The sequence below is a fragment of the Mercenaria mercenaria genome, chromosome 17 (genome assembly GCF_021730395.1).
Source record: "Mercenaria mercenaria strain notata chromosome 17, MADL_Memer_1, whole genome shotgun sequence".
Taxonomy (NCBI): Eukaryota; Metazoa; Mollusca; class Bivalvia; order Venerida; family Veneridae; genus Mercenaria; species Mercenaria mercenaria.
Window position 1 is genome coordinate 60,048,421 of NC_069377.1, and position 16,980 is coordinate 60,065,400.

At 34.0% G+C, this 16,980-nt stretch overlaps 1 protein-coding gene across 26 annotated transcripts in view; it reads left to right on the forward strand.

The window, feature by feature from the left end:
* LOC123537522 (twitchin-like) overlaps positions 1–16,980 on the forward strand; it is a 204,523-nt gene that overhangs the window by 145,147 nt on the left and 42,396 nt on the right. For 23 of the 26 annotated variants that reach the window (XM_053528310.1, XM_053528320.1, XM_053528307.1 and 20 more), the window contains 15 exons: positions 360–383; positions 3,715–3,886; positions 4,529–4,634; positions 5,243–5,436; positions 5,808–5,959; positions 6,598–6,748; positions 7,382–7,527; positions 7,923–8,058; positions 9,853–9,960; positions 10,382–10,576; positions 11,529–11,633; positions 12,045–12,239; positions 12,926–13,380; positions 13,806–13,841; positions 16,302–16,425. In XM_053528310.1, the coding sequence (XP_053384285.1) occupies positions 360–383; positions 3,715–3,886; positions 4,529–4,634; positions 5,243–5,436; positions 5,808–5,959; positions 6,598–6,748; positions 7,382–7,527; positions 7,923–8,058; positions 9,853–9,960; positions 10,382–10,576; positions 11,529–11,633; positions 12,045–12,239; positions 12,926–13,380; positions 13,806–13,841; positions 16,302–16,425 (2,299 nt within the window). The remainder of the gene's footprint in view (positions 1–359; positions 384–3,714; positions 3,887–4,528; positions 4,635–5,242; positions 5,437–5,807; positions 5,960–6,597; positions 6,749–7,381; positions 7,528–7,922; positions 8,059–9,852; positions 9,961–10,381; positions 10,577–11,528; positions 11,634–12,044; positions 12,240–12,925; positions 13,381–13,805; positions 13,842–16,301; positions 16,426–16,980) is intronic. The other 3 variants (XM_053528316.1, XM_053528318.1, XM_053528317.1) reach the window with 2 other exon arrangements.

Sequence of the window (16,980 nt, forward strand, 5' to 3'; positions counted from 1 at the left end):
TCCTTGAAATGAATTTTCAACAAGCTTGGTCAACATGAAACAAATTTTCAACAAGGTCAGCCCCTTTGAATTGAATTTTCAACAAGGTCAGTCCCATCTTTAATAATTTGGAATTAACTGTAATAAATAGCTAGTTTACAAACATGTTAAATATCAAATATTTATGAATCTGCTATTCTGATTGACTGTTAGTTGTAAGAATAAAAAGATGTAACTAAAATGACACTTTGCAAGAATACAAACTTTCAGTTGCTTAACAACGGATTCTAACATAAGAAATAAGCCAAATATGCTAATGAGGCAGTTTAGTCCAGCTTCTCTTGTTATTGTTGATCATTATATATTTGTGACCTATTCAGGATTCTAAAGGAAATATAGCTCAGGTATTGGTATAAGTTAAAATTGTTGTCGCCGCCTGGTAGATTAGCTGATATTTGCGTTCATTTCATCCATTTTTTGTGCTGTCATCTGCTTGCTTTGCTGCTTGCCTTTGAATTCACACAAACATGCTTGCTACATTTCAATAGCTAAGAAATTAGTTACAGTTTTTGTATGTTTTTCATTGAAGTATGAAAAACGTGGGTTGGTTTAAAAGTAGGTTTATAAATATATTGAAAAAAAGAATCCACATATACAACACAACCAGCGTATTTCATATCCAAATGAAAGTTTTTTTAATCTTTAGCCTGCAAGTGGTTCTGCCTTTGCGAGCAGTGCAGACCAGGATCAGCCTTCACATCCAAGCAGTCTGATCATGGTCTGCCCTGTTCGCTATTCAGTCAGTAAATTATCGGTAGACATTCCTTTGAATAATAAATGGTACTGCCCAAATTGAATGATGGGCCAGTCCATTTTAGAAATTTAGCAGGCTAAAAGGTTAAACGGCAGTTCATATCTTATGTTTACAGTTTTTTTTCTATCTTCATTTACAGTTTTAAACAGATCTAGTGTAGTATATTTTTGAACTTGAAAATTTCTTACTAAATGACAGAATCATGTTGCATGAAGATAAGTATAGCCAGTTTTGCATTAAAACAATGGAAATTGTCGACCTTTTGGGTCAAGAATATTAATAGGAACTGAAACGTGATTGTTGCATATAGTTTGAACAGAAGCAATACTTTGGAACTGTAAATGAACTGACATGATTTCAGCTGCATTAATTTGATTGCTTAATTTTCATTTAAACAGTAGGTCAAGAAAAGTTATCAACCCTGTCTTAAAGAATGATTAGGATGCCTTACAAAATTCATAGGGAATGAAGATTTTATTTTGATTTTTGCCAGAAAATTAAGCAGTCATTAAAATTGCCTTATATCGAGGACTGAACAGAAAACTGCTGTAACTTTTAATGAACAACTTGCCACAATTTTCTGCTCAACCTGCAATATTTCATTAGCTTGCAATGCAGTTTATGTCATAAAAGTATAAAAATGTATATGTATACAATCACTTATTGATTACTGTTCCAAAATACATGTACACGTAAAAGCATGCTTTTCACTTAAATGTAGTATTATAGATGTCCATGTACATATAGAGTGTAAGATGAAAACAGCAAAATTGGTATTTGAGGCAGATCCTGTGTAAAAGTTGACAGAAAGTTTTCAAAGAACTAGAAACATTAACATTTATATATGATATTAAAAAAAATGGAATAATATTTTCTTGTTCTAGACTTTTCTGCATAATTTCATAATTTCATAATTCATGCTTAATACTGTAAACCTAGAAATGGTTTCACGCTATTTAAGTTAGCAACTTCGCAATCAGTTTGTCTTCGCGAAATTTTGTAGTCACAAAACTACTTAGTAATTTAACTGTCTACTGTATAGCTACCGTGAAAACACAAAAGTTTGTAGTTTTCATTGGTAGTCAGCTGCAAAGCTTCTCACCGATGTACGCATATGTGGATAATTACTCAAGTTATGTCCAGTCTTACCTTTAATTTTGCCTGCAACTCTTTGTTATGTACTTAAGCTATTTAAGTTTCCGAATATTTCATGTCCAATGTATTCCGTGAATCTTTGTAGCCGCTTAATTGCCTGTTGTCATAAAAACGCGAAATATAGTGTTTGCGAAAATTTCTAGGGTTACAGTACTTAAAGTCAATAAACCATAAGTAATTATTTCAGAGCGTATACTTTATACCATGTGTAAACATCAAATCCACATACCGGTACGCTTTATACCATGTATAAACATTGAGTTCACATATTGTTTGAACCATGTATAAACATTGAATACATATATACTTTATATCATGAATAAACGTTTACTATATATGCTTTATACCATGTATAAACATTGAATCCACAGAAACTTTATTCTGTGTATAAACATTGAAATCAGAAGAAACTTTATACCTTGTATAAACATTGAATCCATATTATGCTCTATAGCGTATATAAATATTGAATTCACACATGCTTTATACCATGTATAAACATCAAATCCACATAAACTTTATTTCATTTATAAACATTGAATCCACATATGCTTTATACCATTGTAACATTGAATCCAGGTATATTTTATACCAATTGTAAGCATTGAATCCACATTATGCTTTTTAAATTTTTCTTTTTTGATTGTTGATTTTTTATTTTGCTGGAAGGCATTGGGACTTCCATTGCTTTTTCATAACAAATAAATCAGAGAAAAAAAACAGGCAGAGCAGCTTCTATTGCTTTTTTTATTTGTCAAATAAATTAGAGAAAAAACAGTTGAACATAACAGCTAGTAATGCTTTTTTATTGCAAAAAAAAAATAAAGAAAAAAACAGTCCTGCATTATTAACAGCTTCTGTTGCTTTTTATTACAAATAAATTAGAGAAAAACTGTCAAACATTACAGCTTCTGTTGCTTTTTTGTAACAAATAGAGAGAAAAAAGTTGAACATAACAGCTTCTATTGCTTTTTATAACAAATAAATTAGAGAAGTTATTATAAAACGATAAGTGTCTACAGTAACATGCTGTACAATATCTTATAGTTGTTAAAAAGAATCTCTGTAGTAGTTTTCAAGGAATATAATTATGTGAAAAATCTAAAAAAGTTTCTCTCAAAGACTGGTAGAGATAAATAGTGCACAATAAGTATTCTCTATTGATGTTTTGAAAATTACATAGTGTGCAGTAATATAATGTTGTTCTATTTTCACTCATTGTGCAAATGAAAAAATAAAGACAAGAATTTAAGTTAGCTGTCCATTCTGCAAGAGAAGTGATGTCTTTTTTTAGGTTTAGGTAACCTTGCAATTTAAGTTATTATGTGTATAAAGAAAACTGTTTCAGTGTTTTAAATGTTAACATAATGTACCATTACTAATTATTGCACAATACAATGGCATGCTACTTTTACCTTATGCTAATGCAGATATTTGGTTTTTAAACCAATTACTGCTGTTACGATCATAATGTTAATCATAAATTATAAATAACCAGCTGCGCAAAAATCAAAATACTGTGAAACCAATTAATTTCGTGGGTATAAGATTTCTGGGCTATATTGTTGGGATATAAATTCGTGAATTTCCACTTATCAAGATAAAAAGAATGGGGACTTTGCTTATTCATTGTGATTTAATTTTATGATTGATTCAACCACGAAATCCACGAAAATTAGTCTCCCATGAATATTGATGATTTCACAGTATGAATAGAATACGGATATTACTGTTGTAAAAGCCAATATATCCCCGATTTATTCTAGGATGGAAAAGAGGTTGTTTTATCTACTGGTGACAACATAAAGATTAAATCGGGTCCGAAGGATTCAGAAATTTCTGGAAAAGACTGCGTGCGTAAGAATACTGGTATCTACAAGATCACTGTGGAAAACAAACACGGCAAAGATGATGCTGAACTGGAAATTGTTATACTTGGTGAGTTATCATTTTCCTGTTTATGATAAAGGTTAAGCTTTTTTTTCCCAGTGTATGATCAAGGAAAACAGATATATTGGATAATTTAAGTGATAGCATGATGTGTTTTGTATTTGGAACAAAAGGGAAAAGTAGACTAGAATGTTGATGTGATTGGGCAAAAAAGATGAATCATGAGAACATTAATATTATGTAAAACAGTGTTTATGTAATGCAGGAAAATAAACAGTGTTTATGTGATTGGGGAAAAAAGGAAAAATTGAACAATGTTACCGGGGGAAAAAGGAAAAATTGAACAATGTTTATGTGACAAATTTTTTTAGGGAAATTGGACAAAGGTAATAAAGGAAAATTTGGCAATCTTTATGGGAATATGAGAGAAAGGGAACAAGAAAGAATATTTATGTGATGTGGGGGAAATCAAGCAAAGGAATCAATGAAATTAGGAGCATGTTTATGTTACAGGGAAAAAATGGGGAAGATTTATCACTGTTTATTTGACAAGAAAATAGAAGAAATTAGGAAATAATAATGACTTGTGCAGTTGAGGGGGCTGGGGTGGGGTAAGGTGTAAGAAAATCGGACAATTAATAGTATGAAAGTCCGAGCCTTGGAAGGTGATGATTGTGCCTTTTGTTGCAGGTCCACCTGGCAGGCCCAAAGGACCCCTTGATGTTGCTGATGTCACAAAGAACAGCGCTAAACTGGCCTGGAAAGAACCAGAAGATGATGGCGGACAGCCTATAGAGTAAGTTCCAAAGATGAAAAATGCAATCTGTCACAATATGTTACATATTTTAAGATTTGTTGATGTTTTCATTTATATGTTCAATATACTGTGAAATTATTCCATTCCATATGAAATTTTATGGATATGAACAAAACAGCTACTTTTGAGGAATATGATTTCAGAGATCTCAACTTTCGGAGATAAAAATGAATAGGAATTCTAAATGCTTGGATTTGATTTTCTTGATTGATCTAACCATGAAATCCACAAAAACTAGTCGCATTCAGGGTGTTTAATTCTGCAATATAGAACAGTGGTTAAATGGTTTTTAGTATTTTGTCAGTACTGTGAACTCATTAATATTTGTGGGCGATTTATATTTATGGATTTTGTGGTTGAGTCAATCCACAAAATTAAATCCTGATGAATAGGCAAATTTTCTAATTATCATATTTTTGAAATCCATGAATTATTGTCCCTATGAAATAGTCATTTTTTTGACAAAACCACGAAATTAAATGCCCACAAAATAAAAAAAAAAATTGCAGTACATGAATCAGTTATGGATTTTTTTAGAATCTAATATAAATGTATTGTTGTTCTCATTTTGAATATATTTGTTGTAGGGGTTATCGTGTGGAGAAGATGGATCTGGAGAAAGGAAGATGGGAGCCGGTTAAAACTACTCGTAAACCGGAACTTGAGGTACCGAAACTTCAGGAAGGTCATCAGTACAAGTTCCGGGTTATTGCCGAAAGTCCAAATGGTGACAGTGAACCACTTGTACTTGAAGATCCTATTACGGCCAAAGATCCATTCAGTAAGTTATAGTCAGAAAAAAATTCTTTTTAAAGGGATCTGAAAGGTTTTTAAGTTTTGTTTCTCAGAATAATTTGTTTGTTTCACAAATAGAAAGTCCTCTGATCTAAAGTACAAAGCATTCTGTGAAAAGAATGTTAAATTTAGGTACAAGTCACGCGAGTATGTTGACTTTTTGCTTTACATAAAGGCAAAGGATATCAATAAAATTGTGTCTTGTGCAGGTTTCATTTCAGATATTTACCGGTAGCAGGACATTGATAAAGTTTGTCGTTCTGCAGGTTTGAAATAGTTTAGGATGAAAACTTGACGTTCATTTCTTTAGATGTTCAATAGAAGGCAGAGATTAACAGCATGTCTTTGTTTCTGCAGATGAGCCATTCCCACCAGGTCAGCCCCAGGCTAAGGAACAGGACAGGGATCACATCACGATCAAGTGGGAGCCACCAGAGAATGATGGTGGGGCGCCAATCACGGGCTACGATATTGAACGTAAAGAACCAAAAAGCAACAGGTGGATTAAGGTTAGAACTGATGATAAATCAGAAACTATGTTAATGTCACCTTTGGAAAATTACTGTATATGCTCTAATTAATGCCCTCCCTAAATAAAACATACCCCCAATATTTATCAAAATTTCAGATGTGAATGTCAACAGTATATAAGTGTTATTATTATCATAATGTCTTCATTTTAAGTTGCATTTATGATTTATGTTTATTTAAAAAAATGTAAATATACGCTCTTTCTTAAAGGCCTTAATAAACGCCATTGGTATGTCCCTGGGAGCGTTTATTAGGGAATATACAGTTGCACATTTTTGATCACATTTTGACTTGTATTGCAAAGAAGCAGAATTGTTCTTATGAAAAAGACTATAAAATGTTACTAGATAAATAATTTTCTGTTCATATACTGTGAAATCCAGTGATTCCATGGGCATGGAATTATTTGGTTTTGGCCAAAATGGCAATTTCATGGGGATTTCATTGGGATATGAATTTGTGGATTTCAGGTTTTGAATATAAAATGAATGGCAGATTTTACTTGTCAGTTGGGATCAAATTTTGTGGAATTTGCTCAATGGTGAAAAGCACGAAAATTAGTCTCCACCCACAAATATTAATGATTTAACAGAATTATATTATTTTAAATTTTCAGCTTAACAGAACACCAGTCAAAGAACCTGAGTATGAAGATGCTAAGGTGACAGCAAACAAGGACTATGAATATCGTGTGATTGCTCACAACAAGGCAGGAACATCAGGACCATCCATGCCTTCCAAGTCAATCACGGCTAAACCGACTAAAGGCAAGTACAGGGAAATACTGATGTCTCAACCATCAATTAAGGTGGTTCTTGGCCATTTTCCTTATATTTTTTTTATACTGTTGAATTTTGTTGTTTTTTTCTAAAACAACAATTTTATGGAATGTGTGTGGTTTTTAGGTTTTGGAGACAAAACGAATGGAATTTTTATGTTTTTGTTTGTTTTTTAATTTCATGAATTAATGCAACCATGAAGTCAATGAAAATTATTGGACCATGGATGTTAATGATTGTGTATTTGGATCACTTGAAATGTTGGAATATTCGTACACTTTATAGTGAACTATCACTTACACATGCCTCGAGAAAAGCTTGTGCACCTATGCTGTCACAGACAGTCACGAGATCCATGGACATTTTCCTTGTATTGTCTGTGTTTGGATTGCTTAAAATCCTGGATTGTTGCAGCACTTTGTTCATCTCCTGCAACCTTGAATGATTAATTTTTATTTACAGTGAAAAACTGCTCACTTGAGCTTAGATAGGTTCCTCTGGGTTCACTGAAGCAATTCAATGGTCCCAGACTGATTTTTCAATATTTTTTGTATTTGCATCTCTCATTTTTTTAGGTCATAAAACATATTTTTATGAGTTTTACATCTGTTATTCCTACAGAGGCACCTAAAGTGGATCTGACAAGCTTGTTTGGTGCCAAGGAAGTGCGTGTGAAGGCCGGTGAGCCGTTGAAGTTGAACCTTGGTATCACAGGTTCCCCCACCCCAACAGTGACATGGTCAAAGAATGGCAAACCGGTAGACAGAGTAAGTTATTAAGACTTTTATACTGTTTGAGGCATTTTTCCTGGAATCATTATCAACATCAGTCCTAAGTACTTAAACACTCGCTTCCAAAGTGTTTGTACCATTATGAAGTATTTATCTGAAGTGCAGAACTTCATGCACATACAGTAAGCAGAAATCAATCAGCTCATAGTATCTTAAAAAAATTGACCCGTAATGATATTTGGCAGAGTACGTATTCTCCTGATGCGATTTTGGCATTCTCTAGTTTTATGGAAAGAAGTGCGCATACAGCTTCAGGTGTTTCCAAAGAGTGATGAATTCCATTAATAGATTGCGTAATCATACAGAAATTACCTAGTGTCATTACTTGTCTATTAACTTAAGATTGAAAAGTTCTTAATTTGTAATTATAGGCCACTACCTCCAACACAGACGATGGGGCAAAGTTGGAAATTCCTAAAGCAGATCGTGGAGACACCGGAAAATACACAATCACTGTGGAGAACGAGAATGGATCCGATACTGCTGAAGTTCCAGTTATTGTTCTTGGTATGTAGAGGGTGTGTCAGATCCTCATTTCTACCTTACATGTACAGTTGAACCTCTATTAGCGGCTACCTGTATTTAGCAGCCACTTGCCTTAAGCTGTCAATCAGATATCTTCCCAGATTGGCAATGTATCAAGTCCTCATTTCAGCCTAACATGCCACTTGCATTAAGAAGCCAATTATGTATCTTCCCAAATCAACATTTTGTTCAAATTTTAACTTGTCTCAAGCCTACATTCTGCCTTATGTGGGGATAATATCTTAGTGCCTTGGCTGGCTGTTTAATACAGGTTTTACAGTATTTGTTTTAAAAACTGACCTTTGTAGTTACAGTAAAACACCTCTCGCTCGAGGTCGCAAGGGGATGAGCAAAATGCTCGAGTTATCCATGGTTTCGAGCGACCCGAACATTGACCAACATAAGTAGAAAGTAGAATTTTGTTTTACCATTTGTCATCAGGATCATTTGCAGAGTATGATGCGTAATAATAACATACTTGTGACATTTAAAAAAACGTATTAAAAACATTATCTATGATAGACATTTCAATATGTATTGTGTAAACGGCACATATGAAGAAGCAACTAGGACTTTTTATTTTCATTTATCAACAAGTGCATATCAAAATTATCGTCTCATTTTTGTGAAAAGTCTATATCATTTCCTTCATTTTCATGCAAACAACTGCTGGTTAAAATACTAAGATTTCATAACGATCAATTATTGATTACTTACAACTTCTTTTCTGCGGGATCGAGAAGACGGCATGTGAAAATTTTTAATTAACCGACACATTCTGACCACCGAAGGTGTGAAAAATTTTGACACCTCTGCTCGAGTTTGCCAGAAGATGCAAATAGTAAATTAATACACAGGGACCAGGTGTCATGCTCAAGCAATCGAGTTATCGATGCTCGACCCAGCCATGGTAATTTCACATAGAAAATATAAAAATATCGGCCGGGACCACATAAATTGCTTGAGCAAGCCCGGGTACTCGAGTCATTGATGCTCGAGCGAGCGGTGTTTCACTGTAGTTATATTAGTTTCTTAGAAAATTGACTTTCAGACATCTATTGAGTAAAAATTTTCAATACATATACAGACAAACCTGTGCTAATGACCACCTGTGATTAAAGACTACCTGTTTCTAAAGACCACTACAGTCAAACCTGTGTTAAGTAGCCTGCTTAAGGAAAATGGTTGCTTAAAACAAGTTGAAAGTTCTATGAAAATTATATCTTGAAAGTTAGCTGGCTGACTGCTTACGGCAAGTGGTTGCTAAATACAGGTAGCTGTTATTGCAGGTTCAGGCTGATATTCATATTTCAGCACTTGAAAAATGCATATAATAAACTTAAAATGAACATGTGAATAGTAATGACTAGTGATATTGTAAGTGCAAATAACGTGATGTTATCAGTAGCTGCTGCATTGCATGCAATTTAATTGTTTTATATTAGGAGTGCTCAAGAGAAGTTTTACATTTTACATGTGTTTTTAGTACCTATATTATAAGCTTCTGATAAGGAATACTATGAATGTAATTACCGCAGTATTAAATCTCCCACTTGGTCACCTCAATCTCCCATATTGGAATGCAAAAACTCCCACTTGTTATTCAGAAAAAGTTGGGATGTCTGGGTTCAGTACTTCTTTCATTTCCAGTTTAATATCTGGAATTTGGAAACAACTGATTGGTTTAATTTTTTCTTGTATCCAAATTTTCATATGTTTTTTTTTGCAGAAAGTAGGGCCACGCTTTTAATACTGGTATATTTTTTTGTGTTACAGATAAGCCAGGAGCCCCTGAAGGGCCTCTTGAAGTGACTGATCAAATGGCAGACTCCTGCAAATTGTCATGGAAACCACCAAAAGAAGACGGAAATGCACCTATTATGGGTATGTCATCTTAAAATCACTTGCCCAGTTTCGCATACAAAAAAAGCTTTTTAAAAGACTCTCTCTGTTTTTGATAACTGAACTTGTATGTAATTTTTAGTCTGATTATTTGTATGTTCTCAGATTTGTAGGTGAAAGAAAATAAGAGAAAAACAAATTGAAAAATTCAAAATCTATCTTTAACATTCCACATTGCTACATGTATAAATGTTGCCTAAAATTACAGTGATATATCATTGTACAGAAATTGCCAGTTTACCCAAGTATTGCCAGTTTACATGGAAATTGCCAATTTGCTCAAAAATTGCCAATTTACATGAAAATTGCCAATTCACATGGAAATTGCCAATAATCATTTCTGATTCACTATCTTAATGAAGCTGAAAAAGGATAACGTATGACTCGATGTCTCTGTTTGCAGGTTATGTTGTTGAGAAATGCGAGGAAGGCTCGGACATCTGGGATAAAGTACCTGGTGTCATCCAGGGTGAATCACACAAGGTAACTAACCTGACTGGAGGCAAGAAGTACAAGTACCGTGTCCGTGCCGAGAACATGTATGGTGTCGGAGACCCACTGGAAACGCACAAGCCTCACCTGGCCAAGAATCCATTTGGTGAGTTAAATTTTAGTTTTTTAATACTGATTTATTATATTGTCTTAAATTTTAGTATTTATGCTTGATCAGTTGTGCACAACTGCAATACTTTGGTTTGAGCTACTCTGTAGACTAAAACAGTCATTGTTAAATGTGATATCGATGTTTTGATGATATCGCAATATCAGTGTTTTGAGGATATCGTAATTACTATGTTTCAACAATATCATTATATTGATGTTTTGATGATACTATGATATCAGTGTTTTGACAATAATCAGATCGGTATATATTGTGTTGATAATGAATTTTGGAATACCAATGCAGCAAAAAAGGAAAATGAATACAATTTGGCCAACTTGAATGAAAAGTTAGTCCCTCAGATACTTTAAGGAAAAATGCTTTTAACTATAAAAGTTGAATTGAACAATGCTTCCTCTTTGTACAGAGTCTTTTTCTCAAAATTTAAAAAATGTTATCTGATATTGAAATTAATTTGGATGGGTCTAATTTTTTTGTGGGGGAAGGTCTAACTTCTGCAAAATAGGATAGGTCTATTTCTTCCTTGGGTAATATCTGCATAAGAGTCTTACTGCTGCATAAATGTGTTGTTAATATTTTGTCACTTGATAAGAGTCATTTGATATTTGTCAGTTGATTTTTGTCAGTTGATATTTTTCAAGCAGGGACAACATACCAATATTACACTTCAGTTAGTCATACTGGACACTACATTTAGGCATACTGAATGCAACATTTAGGCATACTAGACACTAGGCATACTGAATGCAACAGTTAGGCATACAAGACACTGCATTTAGGCATACTGAATGCAACAGTTAGGCATACTAGACACAACAGTTAGGCATACTAGACACAACAGTTAGGCATACTATATTGTTTCTAAGACCCTCATTATGTTTTTAATTGAATATCAGCATTCTATTATCTCATTTATGTTTTTAATCAGATACCCCTGATGCTCCTCAAGACCTGGAGATTGAAAGTTATGACAAGAGAAGTTGTAACCTGAAATGGAAGAAGCCCTTACACGATGGAGGAAATCCAATCAAAGGTGAATATTAAAAAATTATAGTGTTGGTTCATATTTTCTCTGAAAGTTTTCAAAATTTTTTAGCAAATTAGGGTGCAGTGAAATCACTTGATATTTTCTTGTATAGATTTTCTCTGAAAACTGTATATTCTTGCCTGTATGTTATTTTGTATTTTTGGGAATTTCATGCTAACAAGCTTATGCATTACTGTAAAGTAATTTTCATTCATGGGAGATTAGTTTTCCTGGATTTTGTAGTTTCATCAATTCACCAAATGAAATCCAGAAGAACAGATGAATTTAAGATATATTTTATCTTTAAAATTTGAAATCAATGAATTCATGCCGTCACCAAAAAGAGAACTGTTTAGTTTAATGCCAGCAAAGGTAAATGATTTTACATTATTTGATTTTTATTTCTCTGTGATTAAGGTTACATTGTGGAGAAGAAAGACAAGCGTGGTGACTGGATGCCTTGCAACAATTTCCCTGTCAACGATACCAAGTTCCCAGTAATGAACCTTCGTGAAGGACAGATAATTGAGTTCAGAGTGAAGGCTGTGAACGATGGTGGGGAAGGTGCACCAAGCAAACCTACAGCACCCCACACTGTCAGGGATCCTGTCTGTAAGTATCTTGATACAACTTCATAGACCAATAAATCTGGAAAGTTGTTGTGAAATCTGGAAATTTCTTGCAGAATTTGGAAATCTTTTTTCGAATCTTAAAATCTGTTGTGGAATCTAGAATCTGTTCAAGATTCTGGAAAACTGTTGCAGAATCTTGAAATCTTTTATGGAATCTGGAAATCTGTTGCAGAATCTGGATTTTTTTTTGCAGAATCTAGAAATTTGTTGTGGAATTTTGAAATCTCTTGTGGAATCTGGAAATCTATTGTGGAGTAACTGTAGAGTATTTACCTTGCTGGAAATTTTTTACAGTGAAACCTGTGTTAAGCAGCCAGTCAAGGGAATGGCAGAATCTGGCTGCTTAAGACAAGTTGAAATTAGAACAAAAAGTAAACATGGGAAGAAAGCAGATTGTCTGATTAAGGCAAGTGGTTGGTTAATTAACCTTTAGCCTGCTGGCATCAAGTGAATTTTGGTCTGCACTGTTTGCTATTCAGTCAGTAAATTTTCAGTGAACATCGCTTCAAGTAATAAATGGTATTGCCCAAATTGAATGATGGACCAGTCCATTTTAGAAATTGATTAGGCTAAAGGTTAAAGTCCATTAAGCCAGGTTTAGCTGTAGACCAGAAATAACATTAACATTCATGACTGTATTTAATTCTATATTCTGTTCCTTGACAGTTGAAGCTGGAGCACCAGGCACACCAAATGTTGATGAAATCACGAAGAAGTCTGCCACAATCTCTTGGACAAAGCCGAAGAACGATGGAGGCAGCAAAATCCAGGGTTACGTTGTTGAGAAAAAGAAGAATGGTGAAGACTGGGTAGAGTGTATGGAAGTTCCAGAACATCAAAATGCCGCAACCATTCCAAACCTGAAGGAAGGCGAGAAATACCAATTCAGGGTTCGTGCTATCAACTCCCTCGGACCAGGTGAAGCCAGCAAGCCAACGGACATGATTACTGCCAAAGATCAACCATGTAAGCCGTCTTTGGACATGTCAGGGCTCAAGGATGTTACAGTACATGCAGGACAGGAAATCCGCATTAGCGTGCCATACAAAGGTGTGCCGAAACCAACAGCAAGATGGTTCAACGGAGACAATGAAATTGACCACCCAAGATCTACATGTGTTGTAAGTCAAATTTTAGATTGTTTATTATTTATTTACTGAAAATTTCATCAGACAGGGGAATATAAGGTAATCTACAGAGAGACAAACTCTTTGGTTTAGTTACAATGTTCCAAGTTCTTGACATTCAGAACTTTGTCAAAAGATTTGTTTGCAATGTGTAAGTTTGACATGTGTTCTGTTGATATTTCCTCATCTATAATTAGGTAGTTGAGATAGTTTTGTAAACTTTATTAAGCAGTCAACTATGGCAGTGACATGATTTTACTGTTTAAGGCAAGTGGCTGCTTAAGACAAGTTGAAATTAGAACAAAATGCCAATTTAAGAAGATTGCTGACTCCCTGCTTAAGGCAAGTAGGTGCTTAATACAGGTGGCTGTTAAGCAGATTCAAATGTAGTTGCATAAACTTTTAATGTTGTGTTACAGTTGATGATTGAAGGGATGGTTGTTGGTGAAAAACAGGTACCAGCATCTCCTCTTTCCAACAACATAAACCCATTTTGCCTTCATACATACAATAGACCTGCTTTTCTGTTGTAAACATTATAAACCAACTTTACCTTCATATGCAACATTAACCAATTTTACCTTCATATGAAAAATAAACCAGCTTTGTCTTCATGCACCAACTTTGCCTGCATATGCAACATAAAATAACTTTGCATTCAAGAACAAGATCAACAAATTTCGATTTAATTTTCAACATAAACCAACTTTGCCCTCATATACAACATAAACCAGCATTGCCTTTATATACAATGTAAACCAGCTTTGCCTCCATGCACAACATAAACCAATTTTGTTCATGTACATGTACAACATAAACCAGCTTTGCAGTCATATTCCAGATTTGCCTTCATATGCAACATAAATCAACTTTGCCTTCATGTACAACATTAGTCAGTTTTGCCTTCATGTACAACAAAAACCAGCTTTTCAGTCATATACCAACTTTGCCTTCATAAACAGCATAAACCAACATTTTCTTCATATACAACATAAACCAACTTTGCCTTTATATACAACACAAACCAACTTTGCCTTCATATACAGCATAAACCAACTTTACCTTCATTTTAATTTAAGCATTAACCAGCTTTACCTTCATATACCAACTTTGCCTTCACATAGCCCAGCAACCTGATGATTGAGCACAATGGAATATTTGAGAATGTTCATTCTCTCCATTTTAAGGGTATTCCTACATCAATTATGCCTTAAATATCAGAATGCACATTTATTTTTATCTTGCACCCGTGACATTTCAAATATTGCTACACCCCTGGCATGTATGCAGAAGTTGAACCATTACATTTTTATGCATTTTTTTACTGCTTCTTTGTGTTTTTTCTCTTTAATCATTTTTTTTTTGTAATTTTGTAAAATATCTGTAATATTTTTTATTTCATAGTTACCATGGAATCTTAATTTTTGATCATCAGTATATCATTTTTGTTCTTTGTTCTTTTTTTATGATCGAGGATTTTATGCTTCTTGATTTGTAGTAAAGTTACTGCTGCATATTTTTGTTCTATTTTTGAGAAGAATGTTTTATTTTGCTTAGTATAAAGCAGATTGGGTCTCTCAGTTTAGTCTCTGTGATCTTTATTGATCAAATAAACAAGGCCTTCATGTATTTATTTTCTGATATAGCACAGTTCAGAATTCATATACAGTCGAGACTGTTTTAAGAGACCGACTTTGGGAAGCAGCGAAAAAGGTCACATATGACAGGGAGTCTCTTAAAACAGTCTCACTTAACAGGATGACGCTGGTTTCATATATTTTTCCAATTAAAGTACATGAATATCGGATACTTATATATTGGCCTCTTTTAAGGTAGGAGTGGAAAATGATTAAATACTATTTCTTTAATTGCATATCGATAAAATATAAATTTCAAATAATTGCATCATTCGTATGATGTTAAAACAAATTTTAGCTCATGATCTGGCAAGAAAATAAAGGGGAGCAGTAAAATATAAATGTTCCATTTGAACTATTTACACACTGAGGTTTATGATATTTATATTTTTGTGTACTAATTGTTCATTGACATTTATTCGATTATTGACTGCATCTTTAATCTGTGTTTACTTCGTCGTTTCCTCTTAAATACCGCCATTTTTTTGTTTCACCAGGAATAAAGTTGATCTATGCACCGACTCCGAATTCTTCAGCGACTTTATACGCTGGTTTTCCCTAATCGAGCAATTCAAGTGCCTTAACACGCTGTTCTAATGTCAAAACAGTTTTTTTTTTATGTTTTTCATCAGCCATTTTTTGTAAACAAGTAAAAGAACGGTAACTCTATCGTGTAAAATCTTGCGAGGGAGCGTCTCAAAGGCGCTGAAAACGTTCTAATATCGATTCGGGAGCCTGATTTCACAGTCGCTTGTCGCGTAACGCAGGGGGTTGCTTAATTCAGACTCTTTTAAACGTAAATTGCGTCCAGAGCATAAAATAGCGTCGCATATGACAGGGAGTCGCTAAATTCAGGGGGTCATTAAGGCAGTCTTGACTGTACTTAGGAATTGAACCACAAGGGCATTAGCTCATTGTTAAATATCCAAGCATCTGAACGATGAACCATTGTAAATCAGACAATAAACCACAAAGAGGCATTGTTTATTTTCATTCTAACATGCTCACTGAAACATCATGATAAAATTTGTGCTGAACTTCTTTTGTCCAAGTAGGAATGAATGGGATGTCTTGCTGCTATTTGATGTCATAATGTCCTCAAACCGGTCTGCACATAAAGCATTGTTTATCACAGAATATACAATGCTTTACTGCTTTCTTTGTTTAACTAACGGATCAAACCATGTTAGAATTATGCATTTTTCATTGATTATGAAAAAGATAAAGATAGATTAGAACAATATTTTATGACATGTTTGAAATGTTTTATATCTGTAGCTTGAGAAGGATGAGGTTGTATTGAACATCAGGAAATCAGAGAGATCAGACACTGGTAGATACAAGCTACAACTGAAAAATCCATCTGGTCAGGCAGAAGGCACTCTTAATGTTACTGTACTTGGTAAGTTTATTTGCTCTCATTCTCCATATGCAATTTCGGCATTCTGATTTTTTTAAGGAAAAGTGTGTGCATTCAGCAAATAAGGTTGTAGACCCATACTGACTCTCTGCAGTTTCAGTATGATTAAAAACTCTCATATATTTCAGCCTTCTTCAGACATTAATTTAGTTGACATTCACACATGACTCTCCGTAACTGGAGAATGCTGAAATTGCATATGGAGAATATACGTAATTGACCAATTATCATTATGGGTCCACTGCCTTTATCAGGGCTTTAAAAAAAAGTGCAACTGAAAATGAAACAGTTTGGCTTGAAAATGATACATACTCGTAAAACCAATTTCTTATGTGGAACTTCAATTGGTGAGGCTTTTAGAACTTTGGAATAGGCACATAAAATCTGATTGGCAGAACATAATCATGATATTTTGATCCTAAATAGTTTGTTGCTAGTCTGTCAATTTGAATTTTGGAAGGTTCTGCTAGGAGACAGAGAAATTCTTCTCAAACAGTTATTATAACTGTACTTTGTATCAGTGTACCGTTTGGGTAT